General features: G+C 37.9%; 1 protein-coding gene across 1 annotated transcript in view; it reads left to right on the top strand.

Moving 5' to 3' along the window:
- The window catches only part of PDE3B (phosphodiesterase 3B), a 63,399-nt gene extending 47,026 nt beyond the window's left edge, over positions 1–16,373 (top strand). Inside the window, exons 12-16 of the mRNA XM_081329986.1 lie at positions 3,324–3,517; positions 6,730–6,933; positions 13,671–13,829; positions 14,197–14,434; positions 15,107–16,373. Of these exons, the coding sequence (XP_081186112.1) occupies positions 3,324–3,517; positions 6,730–6,933; positions 13,671–13,829; positions 14,197–14,434; positions 15,107–15,312 (1,001 nt within the window). The 3' untranslated portion in view covers positions 15,313–16,373. The remainder of the gene's footprint in view (positions 1–3,323; positions 3,518–6,729; positions 6,934–13,670; positions 13,830–14,196; positions 14,435–15,106) is intronic.
- The last annotated feature ends 3,831 nt before the right edge of the window (positions 16,374–20,204 follow it).

The raw sequence follows: 20,204 nt of genomic DNA on the forward strand, positions 1-20,204 counted from the left end.
GTTTTTAGCAACTAAAATACATTAGAGTAATATTTCTTTATTTAATTATTAAAGTAAATGCCTCAGACTAAAAATACTTGAAGTATTTAATTTAATTAGAGCTTTTTAAAATTATTCCACTGGAAAAATGAAACAGTATTCAACATCCTGTTTCAATTAATATACCGTATACCTCCTTAGTACTTTCTGTTATTTTTAGCATCACATGAATTGAATGAATTGTTTAATATTATGTAAAGTGAACTGTGATGCTAAGGTATATATTTTTAATTTATATCACTTGTGCCTTCCCCCACTTGTGGTGGAAAGTTTGTCTCACTAGCTCAGATGTTGGTGTAATTTAGAGGACCTTTAAGAAAAGCTCTGCAGAATCAAAAGCTGTACTTTGATTGAGTCCTGACTGAGGGAATATTTAGAATAGAATAGAACAGAACAGAACAGAACAGAACAGAACAGAACAGAACAGAACAGAATAGAATAGAATAGAATAGAATAGAATAGAATAACAGAGTTGGACGGAACATTGGAGGTCTTCTAGTCCAACCCTCTGCTTAGGCAGGAAATCCTATAGCATTTCAGATGAATGGTTGTCCAATATCTTCTTTAAAGTTTCCAGTGTTGGAGCATTCACAACTTCTGGAGGCAAGTTGTTCCACTGATTAATTCTTCTAAATGTCAGGAAATTTCTTCTTAGTTCTAGGTTGCTTCTCTCCTTGATTAGTTTCCATACTTCTTGTCCTGCCTTCAGGTGCTTGGGAGAATAGCTTGACTCCCTCTTCTTTGTGGCAACTGCTATCATGTCACCCCTAGTTTTTCTTTTCATTAAACTAGACATACCCAATTCCAGCAATCGCTCCTTATATGTTTTAGCCTCCAGTCCCCTAATCATCTTTGTTACTCTTCTATGCACACTTTCTAGAGTCTCAACATCTTTTTTATATCGTGGTGACCAAAACGTTGCAGTATTCCAAGTGTGGTCTTACCAAGGCATTATAAAGTGGTGTTAACACTTCATGTGATCTTGATTCTATCCCTCTGTTAATGCAGCCTAGCACTGTGTTGGCTTTTTTGGCAGCTGCAGCATACTGCTGGCTCATATTTAAGTGATTGTCCACTAGGACTCCGAGATCCCTCTCACAGTTACTACTATTGAGCAAGGTACCCCCTATACTATACCTGTACATTTGGTTTTTCTTGCCTAAATGTAGAACCTTACTTTTTTTACCACTGAATTTCATTTTGTTAGATAGCACCCAATGTTCAAGTCTGTCAAGATCCTTCTGTATCTTAAGCCTATCTTCTGGAGTGTTGTCTATTCCTGCCACCTTGGTGTCATCTGCAAATTTGATAAGTTCCCCATCTACCCCCTTATCCAAATCATTGATGAAAATGTTAAAAGTACTGGGCCTAAAACAGCGCCTTGGGGTACCTTACTGCATACTTCCCCCCATGTAGATGCAGTTCCATTGAGGACTATACTTTGAGTGCGGTTGGTTAGCCAGTTATGAATCCATCTGCTGGTGATACAGTTTAACCCACTTTTTATCAAATGCCTTACTGAAGTCCAAGTAAATTATATCCACAGCATTCCTCTGGTCGACTAAATTTATCACCTTGTCAAAGAATGCAATAAGATTTGTCTGGCATGATCTGTTTTTGACAAACCCATGTTGGCTTTTGGTTATGACTTTGTTTGCTTCTAGGTGTTCACTGATTCATTGCTTGATTTACTTTTCCAGAATCTTCCCAGGTTTTGAAGTCAGGCTAATAGGTCTGTAGTTTCCTGGATCTATTTTTCTTTCCTTTTTTAAAGGTGGAAAATACATCATCTCTTTTCCAGTCCTCTGGTAGTTTTCTGGCCCATGGTCCAGATGCATCACACCAAAATCACGCCCACCCCATTGCCAGCAATGGGAAAAAAAGTCGTGATACATTGTGATACATCACGTAACATCGCGAGTTTGACACCCGTGCTGCAGGGTCTTTGGGAGATATAGTTCAGTGGTTCTTAAATCATGTCTGCCAGTTCCTTCAGAACTTTGGGGTATAATCCATCTGGTCCTGGTGATTTGAACTCGTGTAGGGTGGACAGGTGCTCACTTACCATTTTCTTGCCTATTTTAACTTGTGTTTCTAATCTGTTTTTTACGGTACTATTTTTGACAGGTTGGACTGTTTTTTCCCTTAGTGTAAAGACGGATTCAAAAAACAAATTCAGTAGTTCTGCTTTCTCCCTGTTGCTTGTCACCTTCTCCCAATTGTTTCCTTGACTTTTTTCTTAGTTTTTACATGTTGAAAGAAGCTCTTTTTTTGTTATTTTTGACTTTTATCACAAGCCTTAGTTCATTTTGAGCCTTAGTTTTCTTTAGTTCATCTTTGCAGGTTCGAGCTATTTGGTGATATTCTGCCTTAGTTATGTGCCCCTCTTTCCACTTTTTATACTTGTCCTTTTTGTCTTTTAATTTATCAGAGAGTTCTTTATGAAGCCATGCTGGTTTCTTTTGAGAGCTGTTATTTTTCTTCTTTGTTGGTATTGTGCTAGACTGGGCTTTTATAATCTCACTTTTTAAAATTTCCCAAGCTTCTTGAGTTGTTTTCCCCTTGAGGATTCTCTTCCATGGAATCCTTCCCAAGTTCTCTCTAAGTTTATTGAAATTAGTTCTCTTAAAGTTAAGAGTCTAGTTTAACTATGTTCTATTGCTTGTGTTTCAATAATGTTGAATTTCAATATTGCAAGGTCACCCCCCTCAAGGTTCCTGTTAGTTCAACACTTTCTATCATTTTATCTCTGTTAGTGAGAATTAAGTCCAATATGGCTTATCCCCTAGTTCCATTTCCTACTTTTTGGGAGACAGAGTTGTCTGCTAGGTTGTCAGGAACCTGTTTGATCTTCCACTTGGTGCAGAGTTTGTCTCCCAGTTGATGTCAGGGTAGTTAGAGTCTCCCATTACTATTGTGATGTGCTTCCTACATACCTTAGTTAACTGATTAGCAAAAACTTCATCTATTTCCTCTGTTTGGTTGGATGGCCTATAGTATACAGCTATGGCAATGTCATTCCCACCCCCCTTTTATATTGACCCAACTGCATTCAAGACAGTTTTCATCATTGTTCGGCTCTATTTCTGTAGAGATGTACTTATTTCTTATAGAGAGAGAACAACTCCACCTCCTCTCTTATTTGGTCTGTTTCTTTTAAATAATTTCAATTTAACTGGATGCAGCACAGTGAGATCTATAGATTGCTAGATATGTTGAAAATGCTTATACAAATTCTGAATATTCTTAAAATGTTATTTTTATGCTTATTATTTTGGATATAGAAAATGATATTTCAATGGACCACCTTGCCTATCTTTCCTCCAAAAGCTGTCCTGTTGTAGATGAAAACTATGGATATTTAGCATCAAATATTCCAGCCTTAGAATTAATGGCTTTATATGTAGCAGCAGCCATGCATGATTATGATCATCCTGGTCGGACAAATGCTTTTCTGGTAGCAACAAATGCTCCACAGGTAGGATTGTTTTTTGTATAATGTGAAATATCATATATGCTAACTATTAAATGTTAGCATTATAAAATTAGATTTCCAGCAATTCTGATATTTTAAGTTTTATATTGACATAGCAGTATATCCAGTGCCTGTTCAAAGTTATGATGGTGCTGAATAAGAGAGATTTATGACCGGACTTTGAAGTTGTGGCCATTGCTGCATTCCCAAAGTCACATGATTGCAATTTAGGCACTTGGCAAACAGCTTGTAGTTACGACAGTTGCAGCGTCCAACAGTTATGTGATCACCCTTTGGAATCTTTCCTTCTGGCTTCCCACAAGCAAAGTCAATGGAGAAACCAGTAGGAAGTCACACTGCCAACCCAGTGATGAGGTTAAGCAGCTCATGAAGAGATGGTGCTCTGCAGAAAAAGATGGTACAACAGCAGCAGTCCCAACTTTTCCCTGAGGAACAAGACCTCACACCCATTTACTTGTGGAACAGTGTCTCTGTAGAGTTTCTGCATGATTGTTGCCACTTCTCTTCTCTCCTGCCATGGGCTTGCAGTTGAACCCAACCTTAGATGGCCATATTCAGAGAGGGGAAACACCTCTCTCTACATTTATCCAAGTGTTGGTAATGCAAGCCAGCTTTGCCTTCTCATCCCTGATGAAATTGTAGATAAAGAGAAATTCATTACTGGCATTCAGCAGTTGCAGTATGAGACCAAGGCCTACAAGGGTCTGGTAATCTAGTTTACAAAATGGGATAATGCATTTTGGGATAATGAATTTCAGAAATTAATTATATGCAGCGTGAAGGGTTTTTCTTGCTGCTGCTATAGTGGTGGTTCTAAATCACTTTCCCATCAGTTTAATTGGATGGTTCCTGGTCCTACAATTTTGAGAAAATAGGAAAATTTCTTCCTACCCACTTTCTCCATGCTATGAGTGATTTTATATGCCCTCCCTCAATCATTTTTCCAAGTTCAGCAGCCCTAGATAATCTAGCTTTTTTGGAGGAAAGGTATTTGAATTTATTAAGCATTTTAATTCCAGACATGGCAACCAAACATGTACACAATATTTCAGAGATACTGTAGATAGATGCCCATTTTTGTAAGAGCACTGCATTGTCAATTGTTTTGTTTTCAATCTGTTTCCTAATGATTCCTATGATGAAATTTGCATTTTTCATAGCTTCTGCACATTCTGGTGACATAATAATAATTCCATGAACTGGCTAGTTATAGGCAACTCATTTTCCATTAGAGTTTATGTGAGGTTAATGCTCTCCCTACAATGTACATCACACTACATTCACTTGAACTAAACAATTTATCATTTAGCTGACCATCACCTTATTTAATGAAATCATTCTGGAACTCTTTCTGGTCTTTTTGTTGTTAAATCAAGTTGATTAATGTGTTATCATCCACAAAGTTGCCAGCATGCTGCTTACTTCTAAGTATAAACATACACTTTTGTGGTGAGTATGCTTTAAACATCATAATGCCTGTATCACTAATGTTTCCCCTGACAATCAGGGTTTAATGTTGATTCTAAGAGGTTAGGAAAGGCACGTTTCATCTCATTCTAATGTAAGACCAGAGCCTCAACAATTCTTGTATTCAAGAATCTTTTGAAAACTATGAGTCTTTGGAGCCATCCAAATTGGTCCTTTGTCCATACAAGGGCAGAATAGGCTTTATTGCATCAATCTCAGAAGGAAATAATCTGAACATCAGGAGTCCATTAAATTTTTCCAATTTCAGATAATTTCTTGGAAGCCCAGGAGCAATTGAAATGAAATTTGTCCTGCTTCATGTATCAAGTTCATTGTCATTGAAGTTTTCAAATCCTGATGTAATTTGATGACTTTAGGTATTTATTTCAAAAATTTATATACTCATCCATTTTATGCAACTTGACAACAGTTGCTGATAGTGAGTTGGGTAGCTATATAAATGTCCTTAAATCAATCAATCAATAAAAACAGTAAAAAAAAGCATAAAAACTCCTGGTGTCCCAAAGGAAACCCACACCTCACACATCCACAAAAAACTTTACTGGGCTCTATCCAGCTCAGAGCTTTTGAGAAAAATCAGATCTTCAAGGCTTATTGGAAGGCTAGGAAGGTAAGGGATCAGGCAGATCTGAGGGAAGAGTATTCCAAATTTTATCACAAATGTTGGTTCTTTTACCCAAATTTAATCCTTTATATCCACATTCATGATGATACCATATTGGGACATTCAGCCTACAAAGCAACCTGTGCATCAGCATGAGCAGTGACATTTCTTATACCCTTCAACGTGCCATTTGACCCATTAATCCATCAAAGCATCAAAGTTGCTTGGTGAAACAGGTATAATTATTACTGATTGCCCTGTCTCCACAATATAGTTACACACGCGATGGTGCACAACTGACACACCCATATTCACTGTGAATCAGATACTAAGATAGCCAGATCACAGAAGAGGACTGTAGTTCTTTTAGCCCTTTTTCACTCTATAATATTGTTTAGCTCTTCTCTTTTTCATCAAAAACCTGTGCTTTGAAGATTTAACTTTAAGCTTCTCGCGCCCTGCTTCAAATTTCCCCTCTCTTTTCAACAAAGTGGAGAAGAATGACTGAGTAGATGCTTCTGTGGTTTATTTGAACATGGTTCTTCCTTAAGAGTCTATGCTTGCTGGATCCAACTCAAGTGGTGTTTTTATTTAGAGATTTATATTTAATTTCTTATGTTTGTTTCATGGTGCAGAGTTATCGATCTGCTTGTCAGCTTTTACTCTAAACCCCACGCACCCTGTGAGATTAACAGACCTCTGATCACTCAGCTTGGAGGTTAAAGACGCAGCATGGCCTTCTCCAATTCAAAGAGACACTTGTGCAGCAGGCTGAGGCAAAGAGGCAGTCCCAGAACCAGCAAAATCTGGGGGCTGGACAGGGGACAGATTGTACCTGCCCTCAGTGTGGAAGGGACTGCCACTCTCGAATTGGCCTTTTTAGCCACACCAGATGCTGCTTTAGGACCTCTTTCCAGAGCACGATACCATAATCTCTCGAGACGGAAGGATGCCGATGATCTATTTAATTGCTTAGCATTAGCATAATACTTCCCGTAAAGAAGTAACCATGGTATTCAATTTCTCAATGATAACATGAATTGGCTATTTACAGTTTTGTGAAATTTAACTCTTTAAAATATTTGTACTAATTATTTTTCAGGCTGTGTTGTACAATGATAGATCAGTTTTAGAAAATCATCATGCAGCCTCTGCATGGAGTCTCTTCTTATCTCTACCGGAATACAATTTTCTGTCTAATCTTGACCATGTGCAGTTCAAACGATTTCGATTCTTAGTGATTGAAGCAATCCTTGCGACAGATCTCAAGAAACATTTTGATTTTCTTGCTGAATTTAATGCTAAGGTTTGTTGTTCTACTTAATATCATTATTCATTATATTTACAGAAATGTATAGAAATATACAATACGCATGTATGTTATATGGTTTAAGCTGTATTGTATACAGTTTATTTAAATATTTACTTATTTATGTTCTTTACAACACATAAAAGGTTTATAAATAAATGAAAAATACAGGACACATTTAAATTAATCAAACCCAAATATAACAAAATTGTTACACACATAAATCTTATACTTAATCTGCATAAAGACCAATAACATTCACATTTTAGCCATGTATAAATACGCTTTGAATGGATTTTTAATGTGTTACATTAGATTAGGTTGGAAAAGTAATTCCTTACCAAGCTGTCACATATTTTATTTGTTCCTGTATGTTGCATTAAGAATCCCTTGCACACAAAATAATATAAAATCAGGAAGAAAAGTAGTACTACTGTGGGGTAGAACAAACCTCACCTATTTGGGTAATCACTGCAAGGAGGGTCAGGATAGATGTCACAGCAATTCCTCTGTGGTGATCTTCTCAGTCCATTGGTACTTCCTAGAATGGTGCAGGTAGCTTTTAATAGACTTGCTGTAAAAGGGTCAAATTAGGTTGTTCTATCTCTTTTCAGAAATTTCTATCTCCTTCTATAACCAGCAAACTTTGGGTTCACTTAAGACTGTGATGCTACATCATCTCCCTCTACATATTATTGAATGATGCATTTTTATATGTCCTAGGTCAGAGGTCCCCAACCTTTTGGGCACCAGGGACCAGTTCCGCGGAGAAAGGTTTTTCCACGGACCAGAGAGTGCGTGGTTTTGTGTGCTGCCGGCATCTCACAGATGGGGCTTTGCTTGTTGGTGCGGACTGGTTGTTGGCATGCCGCGGCCCAGTACCGATCCATGGATTGGGCGTTGGGGACCCATGCCCTAGGTCATAGATTGCATATTTCACATTATTGTTATTTGGGGGAATGATAGACTCTCCACTTGGAAAGAGCAGTTACTTTTAGCTGAGGAGAGAAACTAGTCAAATCATACAGTCCTGTATTCTATACAAATTTCCCATGTATGACTGGGAAATTTGTATTTAAGTTGTTTATAACAACTCTTTCTAGCCCATATCCTAAATTTCTTGGCTATTACTGTATTTACCAATTCACTTTGACATGCCAAATTCATAGTTACTGAACAAGTGTAGTGGATTACAAATGTGTTCATCTCTCAGAATAGAAACAAAGAACAAGGATAACCAACTGAAAAGGAAAAAGCTCAAGTTTATTGTGATTTTGCTTTTCTAATTCATTTAATCAGACATATAAATTATAATCTAGAGACAGGATCATCAGTGATATCAGGGGAAATGAAATTCTGAAATTACAGATAATGATAATAAAATCTTAATAATTACCCATTGGCCAAGCAGTTGTTTGGCGTGACAGATATTTATGCACCGGGGATTTGATTAAGATTTTTATGGCCTCAGTTCAATTAATTATCCAAAAGATGTTGAACCTCTCAACAGATTCTTGCTCAGACAAATTCTCTTCACAGGAATTGGCAGTTTAGTTATTTGTGAGCTAAGTGGTGTATCAGTGATAACCTCCACTTGTTTTGGAGTAATCCAGATTCTAGACTAATATAGTGCCCTATCTGAGAGCCAATTTGTTCTTTTTTATATACTATAGTGACTGGCTAATTTATTCTATGTAAAATGTGGTAAGCAAATAATATATATCACACTGGAAGAGGTAGAGATATATAGATTTTTGGTCTATGCATGATATCAGTGAGTTCTGTAATAGGATCCACCTGAGTGATAGTAGGAAAAAACACTGAGATCAGTTTCTTATTGTGATTATGATACCTTTTAGAAGTTTTAGCTGAGAACTATTAGCAGGATCTGTTTTGTAGTAGATTTTCATGGTGCTAATTCATGTGTGTGTTTATTTTATTATTATTTTAATTTCCTGGGTGAGTTTTGCAGTTTGAGAAATGCCTAATCCAAATCCTATTGTTAAAAGTGTATGATGAAGCAGGGTATAGTTGATTGTACCATAGGATTTGTTTTTAAATGGTGGATTTCATAATTGCTCTGAGTGGAATCTGGAAATTATATGTGTGTACATTATGAAGTGTTCAGTTTATTCATTCCATCATGAGATGGAAGTCTTGATCCAGTGCCTGGAAATGTGAAAGATTAGATGGGAAGGAACAGATTCAGAAAGAATTGTAGCAAGGTGGAAGTGCTGTTTTTGCATAAGCCCTCTGCTAATAGGTTAGTTCCAGTGGTGAGATTCAAATATGTGAACAACCGGTTCTCTGGGTGGATGGCACTTCTGGAAGTCCATTCTGGGCCTGGGCAACAAAAAATTAGCTACCGGTTCTGGCAAAGTAGTGCGAACCAGCTGAATTGCACCACTGGTTAGTTCCATCTTTAGTTCTTGACAAGGTAGCCCTCCATCAGGTTTTCCTAGATAGGTGACTTCTACTAGAGCAGCAGGAATAGGTCATGGCCAGAAGACACATTGGCCTAGTGCACCAATTACAACCTTTCCTAGGTCAGGAGATGCTATAGTCTATAATGAATTATGACCTTTCATCTCCCAATTAGACTACTATAATTTGCTTTACCTGGGACTATTCTTTTAACATTACTTGAAAGATACAGCATGAATTTAAACATAGTCCCTTACTTCCAGACTGATTGAAACCATTATCTCAGAGTGATACCAGTACTGTGGAGACTACATTGTCGCTTTGAGTTCTGGGCCCATTTCAGTATGCAGATATTACTTAAAATTTCCTTAATAGCTCAGTTTTAGTGACAGGCTTTATTTTCCTGGGCTCCAAGATCACTACAGATGGGGACTGCAGCCAAGAAATTAAAAGACGCTTGCTCCTGGGGAGGAAAGCCATGGCAAATCTAGACAGCATACTAAAAAGCAGAGACATCACCCTGCCAACAAAACTGTGTATAGTCAAGGCCATGGTTTTTCCAGTTGCAATGTATGGCTGTGAAAGTTGGACCATAAGAAAGGCTGAGTGCCAAAGAATTGAGTCCTTTGAATTATGGTGCTGGAGAAGACTCCTGCGAGTCCCTTGGACTGCAAGGCGTTCAAACCGGTCAGTCCTAGAAGAGATCAACCCTGACCGCTCTTTAGAAGGCCAGATCCTGAAGTTAAAACTCAATACTTTGGCCACCTAATGAGAAGGCAGGACTCACTGGAGAAGAACCTAATGCCGGGAAAGATTGAGGGCAATAGAGGGGGCAACAGAGAATGAGGTGGCTGGATGGAGTCACTGAAGCAGTAGGCGTGAGCTTAAACGGACTCCAGAAGATGGTAGAGGACAGGAAGGCCTGGAGTAACATTGACCATGGGATCATGATGGGACAGACACGATTTTGCAACTTAACAAATAGCTCAATTTAGGGGTGTGTGTGTGTGTCTCCTCCAGATAGGACCCGCCTGCCCAATTCAGACCAGCGAAGTAGTCATACTGAGTATTCTTATGCCTGGAAAAAGTGTATTTTTTGTTTCTTGAGGTCAAGCTGGTCCTTTCTTTGCTGTTATTCAGGAAATCAATTAAGATTTATGACTCCTCCATAAGATTCCTTGAGGGGTGGTTGTTTATATAATAAAGGGAACACTTAAACAACACAATGTACTGTATTTAATAGTAGGATGTCTTATTTTCTGTTCCCTTTATTTTTTGAGCTCTGTGTGTGTGTGTGTGTGTGTGTGTGTGTGTGTATCAGTGCTTTTTTCTAAAAAAAAAAAAGGTGCCGGAATTCAGAGGTGCTGTCAGTGGGAGCAATGCCGGTGTCTTGCTACGGCGTCACCACCCGTCCTTTTCACCCCCACCCCTGCGGCTCGGAGCCACATGCTGTGGGGATTCTCCTCCCCACAGTTGCCACACCCGGAGCTGCTCCGAACCCCAACCCAGAGCTGTGTTCCTCATGGCAGTGGTCTCTGGCACCAAACAGCTGATGACCTCCGGCATCGGCACTCTTTCTTTCCTTCCCAAAAATTGTGTTAATGAGTCCTCTCTAAGCTCTGTTGATCAGCTTGTCCTGGATTGTTTTGCCACAAAACAGAATGGTTTGCAAGTTGCAGTTGAGACAGCCCATCTCATTTTAGATATAACACATATAATTGAAGATTGTAAATAGTTGCATGTGCACGTTCAGCAAGTATGATGTATTTGTGCTGGCATTTCTAGGCCTCTTTCCAGCCACATCCAGAAAAAATTGTAACAAACATTGGAATTCTCAATGCCATATTTGGTATTTCCCAGCAATCTGTTACTGGAAGGAAAAAGCAATCCCTGCTGCGTTACTGATCCCAGAGAAGCATTTGCATATATGCAGGTATCCTTAGGGTGCCATAGTTATGGATGGGAAATATTGGTTGCAAAGTTGGCATTTCTGGATGTAATACAGATATTTTGGGCTTATTTTTGTTTCTTTGCATGTTTGATATTTTTCAAAAGGCATATGCTACTGACTACGCTTATGTACATATGTAACATCTTTTGCTAGGATACATGACCACTGCTTGTCCAGAATGTGAAAAGTGAAAGATTCTGACTAAACAAAATGTTAATGTACAGATAATACCACCAGAAATTATTTTAGCCTTTTTGATAAATGTTGTTATTGATGTTAAGCTCACCATGGAAAACATCATATATTGTTATGTATATACTAGGTTAATTATTTAAAGACTGAAGTACAACATAACTAGATTCTAAATAATCTATTTTTCAAAACACACAACAGTCCAAACAGTAAAAGTAAAGTCCAAATTAAGAATATTTCATTCTTAAGAATTGTTTAATTTAAAGTGGTTTAGTTGTAATAGATGGCTATAGATTCAAAATAGTTTTCAAGAGTATTTACAAAAGATACTATTTTTTTCTAGCATCAGCTAAATTAGACATATTACATTGAGAAAAAATGTTTCTCATTACTTTCCTGTTACCTTTATTGATTTCATTGCAGAGATGTTAACAAAGGAAATAGATTATTTTGTTATCTAATTTTACCTTCCAAAAGACAGAAACAGATGAAAAATGTGAGGTTCTTTCCTGTTGGCTTTTTTGAATTAGCTGTTTTAGATTCTAAAAGTTTAGTTCCTAAAGAAGTAACCTTGTAAATAATTTTAATGTCCTCTTCTAGTGCAGGGTAGGCAACCTTGGCTCTTTTATGACTCAAGGACTTCAACTCCCAGAATTCCTGAGCCAGCATGGCTCAGCTTGGAAACTTCTCTCTTTCCCCTCAGCATGGCTAGCTCAGGATTTCTGGGAGTTGAAGTCCAAGAGTCATAAAAAAGAACCAAGATTGCCTACTCCTAAAGCCAATGTGTGTGTGTGTGTGTTTATTTATTTATTTATTTATTTATTTATTTATTTATTTATTTATTTATTTATTTATTTATTTGGTTTATATACTGCCCTACTCCCAAAGGACTCAGGGCGGTTTACAAGGCAAAATTTAAAAACAATACAATATAAAATTAAAATTAAATTAAGTCTAGCCGCAAAAATTAAAATCACAATTTAAAAACATTAAACCCCTCAGTCCAGACCAGATAGCTCAAAGAGCAAGGTTTTTAGGTCCTGGCGAAATGAACAAAGGTCGGGGGCAGTCAGGAGTTCTGTTGGCAGTTGATTCCATAGGGCAGGTGCCCCCACAGAGAATGCCCTCCCCCTGGGGATCCCCCTGGGGATCGCAATCCTTGACCGGTGGTACCCTGAGGAGGCCCTCCCTGTGGGAGTGCACAGGACGATGGGAAATTGACGCTGGCAGCAGGTGCTCCCTTAGATAATCCGGGCCCATGCCATTTAGGGCTTTATAGGTCATCACCAGCACCTTGGTGATGGAGGGCAACTGGAAGCCAATGCAGCTCGCGGAGAAGAGGTGTTACATGGGAGTATTGGGAGACTCCCATCACAACTCGCGCGGCTGCATTCTGCACCAGCTGAAGCCTCCGAGTGGTCCTCAGGGGCAGCCCCATGTAGAGAGCATTGCAGTAGTCTAGCCGGGAGGTCACGAGCGCATGGGTGACTGTGCGTACGGCATCTCGGTCCAGATAACAAAGTTGTAACTGGCGCACCAGGCGAACCTGGGCAAAAGCCCCCCTGGCCACGGCTCCTATATGATCTTCCATATATATATGTGTGTGTGTGTGTGTGTGTGTGTGTGTGTGTGTGTGTGTATACACATACACACATACAGTTAAGTGAACATTAATAAATTTCAGTGCATTGTGGATTTTAATTATTTGCTGAATTCAGTGGTTTTTTTCTGCAAGTATTTAGTGCAAATTGCTAGGCAGAAGCAAAGAGGTATATATCAACATCAGAATTCTTTAAAAATACCAGATGATAGATAGATGATAGATAGATAGATAGATAGATAGATAGATAGATAGATAGATAGATAGATAGATAGATAGATAGATAGATAGATAGATAGATAGATAGATAGATATTGGATATTGGATATGGATATGGATATGGATATGGATATGGATATGGATATGGATATGGATATGGATAGACAGATAGACAGAAGACAGACAGGAGTTAGTTCAATTCCTTCGAAGTAAGCCAGATATCTAGGAATTAGTTCAAATTACACATGAATACTGCAGAATATATCAACAAATTAAACTGTGCTTTGTAGAAGTATGAAAGGATTGAAGAAAACATTTAGTTTATGCCTTTGTCTCCCTTCTAAATAGGTAAACATGAATGGGCATGGTATTGAATGGAGCAATGAAAGCGATCGACTGTTAATATGTCAGATATGCATCAAGCTTGCAGATATCAATGGTCCAGCCAAAGTCACAGATCTACACCTGAAATGGACAGAGGGAATTATTAATGAATTTTATGAACAGGTAAACTTTCTCTAAGCAGAACATATATGTTATATGCATAAAATTGAATCTTAAAATATTTAAGTGTATTCGTTTACAGAGGGATCTAAAATTATGCCAAAAGCCGGAATGTAGGTAATACAAAACCTGCAGGTTGCATATTCCTACATTAGACTGTTATTTATGGGAAGATATGTTGATCATAAATCTTTTATATCCTATGTCATCAATTTAGAAAGTGTCTAAGTGTTATGTAATTTTAAAAGCAAAGATCTAGTTATTTTTGCTCTTTGTAACACTAGATAAGATTATGGGAAGAAGTCCCCGTTTTTTTCTTCTAGTTTTCTGTCCAATCTGTTTTAAATATTTTGTATGTATAAATTTCCAGGGAGATGAAGAAGCAAACCTGGGGCTACCTATTAGCCCTTTTATGAATCGACATTCTCCTCAACTTGCCAAATTACAAGAATCTTTTATTACCGACATTGTTGGTCCTCTCTGCAATTCTTACGATGCAGCCGGCTTGCTTCCAGGCCAGTGGGTTGAAAAAGATGAGAGGGAAAGCCCTGAAGATTGCGATGCGGACGAGGATAGTAGTGAAGAGGAAATGGAAGATTTAGGAACAAGTAAGAGAGTAAATGCAGTTTTGAACAATTTGATTTCAGTTACAGGTACTGTAGTCCTCAACTTACTAACATAATTGAGCCCAAAATTTTGGTTACTACGTGAGACATTTGTTAAGTGAATTTTGCCCCATTTTACAACCTTTCTTGCCTCAATTGTTAAATGAGGCACTGCAGTTGTTAAGTTAGTGACACGGTTGTTAAGTGAACATGGCTTCCCCATTGACTTTGCTTGTCGGATCGTTGCAAAAGGTGGTCACATGATCCAGGACACTGCAGCCATCATAAATACGAAGTTGCCAAGCATCTGAATTTTGATCACGTGACCATGGAGATGCTGCAATGGTCGTAAGTGTGAAAAATGGTAATAAGTCACTTTTTCAGTACTTTTGTAACTTTGCACAGTCCCTAAATGCACTGTTGTAAGTCAAGGACTGCCTGGAGTTCTGTAAAAGAAGATATTGCAATAGAATGTCCACCATTATGCATTATCTAGGAAGCTTACTTTTTTTCTGAATATTTTCTTCCATAACTCCCAAATGATAACAGGCCTCTTTTTTTCTCCTCTACCCCTTTCTTTCCTTTAAACAGGACATAAATTGAACATATGGTTCACTTTCTAAATAAGTGTTATTTATTTGAAGTGAGTTTGGAAATTATTATTCTTTTTTGCAGAATTACAAAGGAGAAAAAATGGGCAGCGCATATTTAGTCAACTAATATACCATTTGAATGAAAACCATAAACTGTGGAAGAAAATAATTGAAGAAGAGGAACTATGTAAACCAGAAGAAAACAAACATTCAGGAAATACCTCCTTATGTCAGACCGATGAGATTCAGGTTATTGAGGAAGCAGATGAAGAAGATGAACGACATTAAGAACAAGAAGAAATACTTTTGAAAGACTTTGTAAGAGCGCCCTAGACTGCTCCAAGAATATACTTTTATCCAAAATGCTGGCTATAAAATGACAGACTTGAAAGAAGTATGAAAAATAGTATAGTGAATAATGTGAAAGGACATTTATTTCTTCAGCATTATCACATTTCTAAGCACTTTGGCCATATGGAAATTAAAAAAAAGACTTTATTCATAGACTTATGGAACACAGTACTGCATTCCATGATGAGAAGATTTTATGTCCAGCTTGGTCTTCAAGTATTTTGTTTTGCTGCCTTCCTAAAAGTAACTTTTTATTATCAAAATGGAATTAACAGTTTGGAGAAAAATCAATCTGAAATACCCAAGTTACAAGATTGTATAGAAGCTCTCAAGACAAAAAGACCTGTAATGTTTTAGAATTGATATTTTGTTTTTAATGCAAACCTTAAAATCACTGTGCCTGTCAATAAGCAGTTCCAATCAATTTAATTTGCAAGAGTTTGATTAATGAAGTTATTGGATTGATTTAACCATTAGATGACTGCCTGGTCCTTATGGTTAAAACTGAATTTCTTCTGCATCTGTTTGATGCTTTCGTTTTTACTGTGGTAAATAGCCTGCCATTTTATTTTTCTAAAAATGTACAGGTTTCCAATGAGTATTCAGGCTAATTTGCTAAATATACCCGTTGCCTTTTTTTCTCATTATTCTGTAATAGAATATACAAGCTATTTAACTATTTTAATAATTACAGGATTTTATTCTTTTAATCAAAGTTGTAAATATGTTCCACTCTTTCTCAGGATACATGTTTAAAAATGTTAGATTTTTTAAAGATTTTATATTTACAGACTTAGGCTAATGCTAGATGCTCATTAAAAATATTGACTTTCACTCTGTATGTAATCTTGATAAAAAATTAAAAGATGGTTTTGTATAAATGTTCTAAACTCAATTTTAGTCACTTTACATGGTATCCAACATATCAGAAATATTATTGAATGAACTTGATAGAACAAGCTTAAAAAAACATTACCATATTCTCATAAAATCAGTTACCCTGGTCTATTTTATGTTGAGTCAGTTTCACTTTCACTTTTTTATAAAATATCTATTTGTACCTGGATGTGGCTGTTGCTGTTTCTGAATTGTATTCTTAATTGCATCCAAACTGTTTTATTAATAGGAAATTAACGATTAGTTTTTTTCTTTTTCTTTTTAAGGGGAGTAATACTTGATGGCTCATAATATTCTCCTCTCAGCACAACCCAAAATTACAAGGGAACCAGGTGATCAGTGCTGGTTTCAAATCACCTTATGTTTCCTAGAAAAATTTGTGAGATGCAGAATTAGGTGAAGTCTTGATACCTAATACACCACTAATAGTATGCAGATACAATAACCTGTATATAAACAAGATAGGAGAGGCAATCTGATATAGTAGTTAGGGCATAAAGCTAGAAAGTGGAATACTATGAGTTAACAATAATAATAGAGTTGGAAGGGACTTTGGAGATCTTCTAGTCCAACCTCCTATTCAGGCAGGAAATGCTTATACCATTTCAGAAAAATGGTTCTCCAGTCTCTTCTTAAAAACTTCCAGTGTTGGAGCATTCACAGCTTCTGGAGGCAGGTTGTTCCACTGATTAATTGTTCTGTCAGGAAATTTCTCCTTAGTTCTAGGTTGCTTCTCTCTTGATTAGTTTCCATCCATTGCTTTTGTTTCCTGCCTTCAGGTGCTTTGGAGAATAGCTTGACTCCCTCTCCTTTGTCCCCCTTAGTTCTAGTCCCCCTTAGTCATAAATCCAGCTGTGTGACTTTGAATCAGTGACCCACTCTCAACCCTAGAAAAGAGGCAATGGAAAACCACTTCTGAAAATCTTGCTTAGAAAACTGCATGCATTTGTCAGGCAATCTCCAAGAGTTAACAGTGACTTGAAAGCATCAGGAGGAAAAAAAGATCCTCAATTACTGGATCTATGTATCTGAGAGGCAAGATGTAGAGTTACCTATGCCTTTCCTCCCACATGCCCAGTGCTGGTGGAAATGCACTGGTGCCTTGGAAAGACAGAAGAGTTTCCTCCATAGAGCATTGCTGGAGGTGAGCAGTAAAAAAAAAGGCTTATCATTGAATCTCAGCTGCTGTAACTGGATGTTAGGAGAATAGAAATGAGAGTTGGGAGAAAAGTGCTGGGAAAAGTGGTTTAAGGACATAGAGAAGAAAAGAAATGTTAAAAAGAAGCAAAAAGCCAAGAAGGTTTAACATCAAAAAAGTAGAGCAGCAGCAATGGTCCCAAAACTACAAGCTGCCACCAGGACTTCTGAAGGCCTCTGGCCCTTCCTAAGTAATCCAAGTGAGCAAAAGTTACCCAGCCAATTTGCTTTTCTGACATAGAAATACAAGTCTGTCTCCAACCTTTTTTTTAAATTCAGAATTAGGCCTTGTTTGCATTAAGTTGATTAATCAAGGGTTGAATTACCCCAACACATCTCTCAAAAACAACAGTAGTTAAGGTATTGTCTGGAATAGACTATGTTCTGTATTGTTGCACAGGTGTACAACTGAAGGCTGTTTTTAGCTGCTTAAATTTAGTCCAACACTTCTCAGACCACACTAATTTCAGTTTGTTGTCCTTGGTTAGATCCGATTTGAACGCTGAATTTCATTATATTTGAGCATAAACTCAGTAGTAATTGGCAAGCTCAAAGAATTATCTTGAGCAACCATTTATTCGGAATGTTGTAGCCATCCTCCTTTTGCACATTATTAGAAAATTATTGAGAAACAAAGGGAAAAATCTTTTGTTTTAAAGAGACTCTTGTCATTTCAAACTAAAGCAGGGGTGTCAAACTCAATTTCACTGAGGGCCGCATCAGCATTGCAATTGCCCTCGGGGCTGGGTGGGTGTGGCCTGGGTGGGTGTGGCCTACTGGGTGGGCGTGGCTAAAGTGCGTATGGCCTACTGGGTGGGTGTGGCCAGCTCTACATCATTCGCATCAAGGGTGCCTATGGGGGCCTGGGCAGGAGTGGGACAGATCTGAGGGTCTCTGACAGAAGGAGGGTCTCTGGGCCAGGGCCAAGGCAGTGGGGGGCTGTTCCCTCACTGTTTCCAGGATGGCTTCGCAGGCCACATGAAACCACTTCGCGGGCCGGATCTGGCCCCCGGGCCTTGTGTTTAACATGTCTGAACTAAAGAAAGAGCCACTGGTATTTCCCATTATGAACATGGGATGCTGTCCTCCATTCCATCCTTGACCTTTAATGAACTAGTTCATCTGCTCTTGTCTTTTTCCATGCGGTAGCAATTCAACTGATTCTTCCTTTCTTAATCCATTAAAACTTCAGCATCTTTCTGACTGGGATTCTGGAGCATGCTTCAAGTAAAACCATCAGTGATACTGGGGCAAACGTCAAAGGGTTGAAAGGCATAGAACCATGAGATTGCAGAAAAATGCTTCTTAGCAGTAATGATTTGTTTGGGATTTATAGTTGTTGTTAACTACAGCGCTATGGACTCAACTGATGCAAAGCAGAGGCTTTGACGCCTGGGATAGGGTAAAGCTGGCCATTGGAAATGATCCAGTACTTGAGACATTGTCTCTCCCCCACCCATATGTTTTAGCAACCAGCTGCTAGATAGTTGCTTCATTCCCTAAAATTGTCTATTTGGACCCACATCCGGTTTGCTCTTCTTTAAGAGGGGGAGGACAAATGCAGAACTTTTTGGCAACCTTAGAAATTTCATCTCTGCGAACTTCCCTTGGCTAGAAAAAAATACCTTGCAAGTCTTACCTGCCTGCCAAACACAGTGGTTCCCTATTTCCCTAATAGGTGTCTCTACCTATTTCTTTATTGCAACTTGGGCACATCATCCTTTTCCCTGTAGAAAAGGGCATTTTCAGTACAAGGCTCCATGAATTTCAACAAGTATAAAACCATTTTGGCTCTATGTTCAGGATCTCCATCTTTATTGTGCTGCCTTCCAGTTTTTAGTTATGCTTCAGTGTGGATTTCAGCCACCTCGACCTATTTGTAGATAGGGAAAATGTTGGCAGCCACAGCTGACATCTCATATATGGAGGAAGGCAGGGCTTCCCATCCATGTCATCTATTAGAGACTAAAATATATGTCTACAATAATAGTGGGAACAGATTATGTTTAATTCCAGATGCACTATACTTTCTCTGTTCTCTGTTCCAGGCTCCCTTCATGGTTTCAAGAACATTTTGTATCCCTATAGAGCAGGGGTGTCAAACTGCCGGCCTGCGGGTCGGATGCATCATAGTGAAACCGCGCCCACCCCATTCCCAGCAATGGCAAAAAAGTTGCGATACATCGCAACACGTCACGTGTCATTGCGAATTTGACACCCCTGCTATAGAGGATTGCACTATTTTTTTCACACTAAGTAATTTCTGAAGGGCTTTTGAAACCCATCTCCACCTCATATTTCTAGTCTAGATTGATTATTTTCCAAATTACTAATAATCATTTTCAGTTAAAACCTAATGAAACAGAGATTTTATCATGACTGAGCTGAAATAAAATTGAATGGAATCAGATTTCTTTCCGGCTTTTATAGAGTTGATTCTAGGGACTCTGCTGAAACTATTTTAAAGACATACTTTAAAATAGCAAAAAATCTTTTTGCCAAAGAAATGACAACTATATATTTGTGTCCTAAAGAATGGCTTAATTTACCTTGATTTCACAGAATATTTTTGTTTAAAATGAATTTTGCAAATTTTTTCAATAAAATATTTTAAAAGATAAATAATTTGTCTGAAATTCAACGTACAGTAGATATCATAGTACCATTATTTTTTTACTTTTCGTGATTTTTAACATGTCTTTTATTTCTATGTGGCCTAAATGTTGAGATCATAG

The sequence above is a fragment of the Vipera berus genome (genome assembly GCF_964194415.1).
Source record: "Vipera berus genome assembly, chromosome: 1".
Classification (NCBI taxonomy): domain Eukaryota; kingdom Metazoa; phylum Chordata; class Lepidosauria; order Squamata; family Viperidae; genus Vipera; species Vipera berus.